The following is a 4,325-nucleotide window of genomic DNA, read 5'->3' on the forward strand; positions in this document are numbered from 1 at the left end:
AAAAGACCCTCACACCTAGTAACGGGGTCAACCTCGTTCTGTAATTTCCTTAGAGTCGCTCTCAGCAGCATCTCGGTGCAGAAGCTCAGACTCTAGGTAGTAAACTTTAGGCTAAAGAGCTCAGATGATCTTTGTGAATATAATAACTTGTTTTGTCCCAGGACTTTTCCAAATTCACTGTATAACGATGTTTTAACCTGCTTCTGCTAAAATAAATTCTGTATATGAATTATTGTTTTTTTTTTTACAGTTGATTGGTGAGAAAACTCCAAGTTTCCAACTTAGAAATCTAACTTTCAGGAGATGTTCCACTTAGATGATTAAAGTAGATTTAACCAAATTGTATTTAATTTGCTAATTTAGCCATTATTAATCTGTTTTTTCTGTTTATATTCCATATTTCAAATTTTTAACCAAGATTAGTTATTGTCTTATTTTACTTTATAATATATAATTTACTATATCATTTTATTTTTCTTATATTAGTTGATTTTTCTGTGCTCATAAATCATCGGTATTTTGAGATAAAATTTAATTAAAGATTCTCTGTTCAACATTACAGCCACAGAAAAGGTTTATAGAACATCTGAGGTCCTCATTGGTGACCAGAACCACGAATTAACCGGATCACCACCTCAGGTTGTGGGTCCTGCATCAGGACCGATGCTGATGAACTCACGTGTGGAGCTGAAGCTCCAGACAGAAACATGTGAACCGGTTCCAGGCCGTGTCGTCTCTTCAGATCATCTGCAACAGCAAAGCTTGTGAGAGCTCCAAAACTGAAAGAAAATGTTTTTAAAAAGAAATTAAAGGCGCGGTTTGTTGTAACGGGGGGATATGTGGGGGTAGTTCTCAGCAGTCAGTATCTTACCTGCTTCTAAGAGAGGATAGAGAATAGCAACAACAGAGACGGATGTCTCTTCCTGAATAATGAGCAGAGGATCATTCTCTTCATTTAAACTTCTCTAGAACATCTAGTTTGCTTTAAGCGGTTGAAGTTCTGATGGGTTGTTGGTTTGACTCCTCCAGGACATTTTAATTCTGATTCTCCAAACTGAAATCAACGACCGCTGTATGGAGCATACTCACTACTCAGAACTACGCCACCCAACCCCGCTTAAAAATAAACAAAGCAAACGGCATTATTGTCCAACCTGTGGCCAAACAAAGCGAACGGTTTCTCTGTCAGCAGCGGCAGCAGAGCAGAGATGACCTCATCCACGACCTGCTGCATGTTCTCGAAGAACGGTTCTCTGGCTCGACTCTCTCTGCCCGGGAGTTTCACCGCAAACACTGAAGCAAACATGAACAAACTCCTGTTATTTTATAAAATGCTCATTAAGCTGCAGGGAAGCAAACATTTGAGATAATTTTCTTTTTTGTGAGCAAACTGTACAGCTTATGCCTAAAAGCTGAATAAGACTGGACTGGAAGTTCTATAGAGCTAAATTGGGGCCAAAAGTTTTGTCAATTTGAAAAAACTGAAATTTTAACTGAAAAACTAATTTTTTTATTTTAAATAGATTGTATTTTAAGTTTTCAATTTCAAGTTAGTTTTTCAATTAAAATTTCTTTTTTAAAATTAACAAAACTTTTGACCCCAATTTAGCTCCATAAGTTCCTGTCTTCAAGACAATGAAAAATGTCTTTAGAAATGTTTCATCATCAATATCATCAAGTATTCAGGAATCTCCTTGATGGAGCTAAATTCCTGTTTCCTGTCATACTGTTTAATGGGATTAATTATAAATACATAAACAATAAATCAAATGTCCATTTGACACACAGAAGCCATTATTTCAAAAAGATAAATTGTATTACTCTGGTTTATGCTAAAATAAAATAAAGCTGAGTGGAGTAAAAAGCTTTGATCATTACAAAGTCAGAAAAATACCAAAATAAAACAGTGCATTGTGATTTTTATTTTTAAAGCGTTTAATCTTTAACATAAAATGTCCCAGCACCTCTTCAGGCCGTATTATTATTTTATCTTCAACATGTTGCTGCTGGCAGGAAACAGATGGAGGAAAGTTATGGACCAAACTTTCAGGTAAATCTGCTTCTTTAGGAGATTTATCCTTCTGCAGCACAGTGGACGCTGTTCTGTGCAGCTTTTAAAATTAGTTATTTTCAATACATTTTAAATCCATAAATTAACCCGTAGAATTGTCTAATATCTCTGAAACAGCACTTCTGGCTGTAAACCTGCAGAACCACGAGGCCTCAGCTGATCTTCCTGCCTCCTGGGCAGACTGGGGGACCTTTTGTGTAACTCGATGAGCAAACATGTTGGATAAAAGGGTCAAAGTGCAGCTCCTGGTCCTCCAGGGCTGGGTTACCTTCTATGGAGCTGTTCAGGATGTTTCCCCAGCGGGCGTAGTGGATGGAGCCTCCACCTGCCCAGGGGAAGCAGATGAGCCTGGTCACGGCTTCTGGCTTCCTCCTGAAGCAGCTGATCACCTTCTCCATCCTGCTTATCCAGCTGCTTCTCTGCCAAACCGAAGGAATCCAGCCTGTTGCTGCAGCTGCTCCTCCTGCAACATTTCCTGGTTTCTTTCTTCTGTGGTTCAGCAACGGGGCAGCAGTGAAATCCTGTGTTTCTGGAGACATCTACAGTGTGGAGTGAGCATCTCCATCCCTGCAGGCTGCCTGGAGTCAGCCGGGCTGAGCTGTGGGACGTAACACAGGTGGAAATATGAAATATATAAAAACATTGTCACGCCATTAAAGCTGAGAGATCATTAAAGCAAAGATAATAATCATAAATGCATTTATCAATATCAACATTTTAACTCAGAATTTAATTAAACAAAAATGTTGACAAAAAGGATATGAGAAACAGGAGAGAAAGAAATTCTAATGTTATAATTACAGTTTCTCTGAAATGTTGAAAATATTTACAGTGACTTAAATATTAATTTACATTGACTTCTGGCCTAAAAATACTTTAAATTATGACAAATGTGTTAGAAAGTGTGTTAATCCTCCTCATAAACTATCATGTGTAAATATATATATTTACAAATCAGAGGTTTTTCTTAACGGAAGTTTTATGGTGAAGTTTTATAGTCGTTGAACCAGTTTTTTTGTTTAATGTCAAACATGACGTGTTCCCTGTTCCGGAAGTGACGTTCTTGTCTACGGTTGGCATTTCCTGACGGGTTTCCCTCAGAGGAGGAGGAGCCTTGAACTGACGCCAGCTACAGAAATCCAGACACACCGGAAATTGAAGTGTTATTACCTTTCAACGTAAAAATACGGTAATTAAAATGGGATCAAATAGAAAAATTACTAAAAGCTCTGAAATCAGTTGCAGCGGTCAGAAAAGCCTTTAAATGATCATATTCATGGCAGGCTTTAAGCTTTTATGAGTGAACTAGACTCCAGAACCAGCTCCACAAACTCATTTATTCAGGCTGACTTTTAATAGCAAGCAGCAGCCAGAGACTCTGCTTCTTATTTTCAGTCTTTGCCTGATGTTGTTCTGTGGTTTTCTTTATCTTAGTATTTAAATTATTTAATTTACAATGCACTTTCTTCACCTTTATTGGCTGGGTTAAATGGCTGAGTAAATAAACTGTTGGTAGATTGATTTTGTTTTATTTATGTTTTATTTCAGGTTTTTATATCTATCTTTGTTAGACTCTTACTCTTTTATGCACCATATGTATGTCTTAGTATCCTTTTAATTTGAGATACTTACCAAATATCTGAAATAATTACTAATCCTGCATGAAAAAAGGCAAATTAACAGCATTATTTATTATTACTGGTTACTGTCTGCAGGTAACGTTATTAAACAAATAAGTAAAATGTACACCGTATGTTCATGATGCAAAAGACAAGGTTATAGATGGAGACAGATGACTCGCTGTGTGGGTCCTCTGAAACAGAAAAGCTGAAAGAAGAAGCGTATATGAGCCACATCGTCAAAAATAAGCTATAAGACTTTTCAGATGTCAAACCGTGGGACATAAAAAAAAGGTAAATCCATCTCTGATTAAAAAAATATCATATATAACTCTTTTTTTTCTTCCAAAAACGAAATAAAAATTCACAGAATAAAAATAATTCTGATTTCCTACCTGGATAACCTTTGTTCCGTTTCCTCTGTTGGGTGAAATCATGAAAGAATAAAGGTAATAAGATAAAATTCACTAGATTGTTAGATTTGTTTCATTAGATTAAAAATCTAATATTTTGAGACAACTGCCATGTATTTCACTTACTGAACATTATTCTACATTTCAGCGTGCTGAGCGTGCTTTTATTTTGACGGAACTAACCGGAAGTGGTTTGACTGTGTCTGCGCTGTTCTTCCGGTT

The 4,325-nt window shown here is 36.7% G+C and overlaps 1 protein-coding gene across 1 annotated transcript in view; it reads right to left on the reverse strand.

Annotated features, from left to right (window-relative positions):
• Window positions 1-2,663, reverse strand: part of olah (oleoyl-ACP hydrolase) — an 11,667-nt gene extending 9,004 nt beyond the window's left edge. The window contains exons 1-3 of the mRNA XM_036145660.1: window positions 2,340-2,663; window positions 1,155-1,293; window positions 680-779 (exon numbers count right to left, since the gene is read on the reverse strand). Of these exons, the coding sequence (XP_036001553.1) occupies window positions 680-779; window positions 1,155-1,293; window positions 2,340-2,610 (510 nt within the window). The 5' untranslated portion in view covers window positions 2,611-2,663. The remainder of the gene's footprint in view (window positions 1-679; window positions 780-1,154; window positions 1,294-2,339) is intronic.
• Between the last annotated feature and the right edge of the window lie 1,662 nt (window positions 2,664-4,325).

This window comes from Fundulus heteroclitus, chromosome 13, assembly GCF_011125445.2.
Source record: "Fundulus heteroclitus isolate FHET01 chromosome 13, MU-UCD_Fhet_4.1, whole genome shotgun sequence".
NCBI lineage: Eukaryota > Metazoa > Chordata > Actinopteri > Cyprinodontiformes > Fundulidae > Fundulus > Fundulus heteroclitus.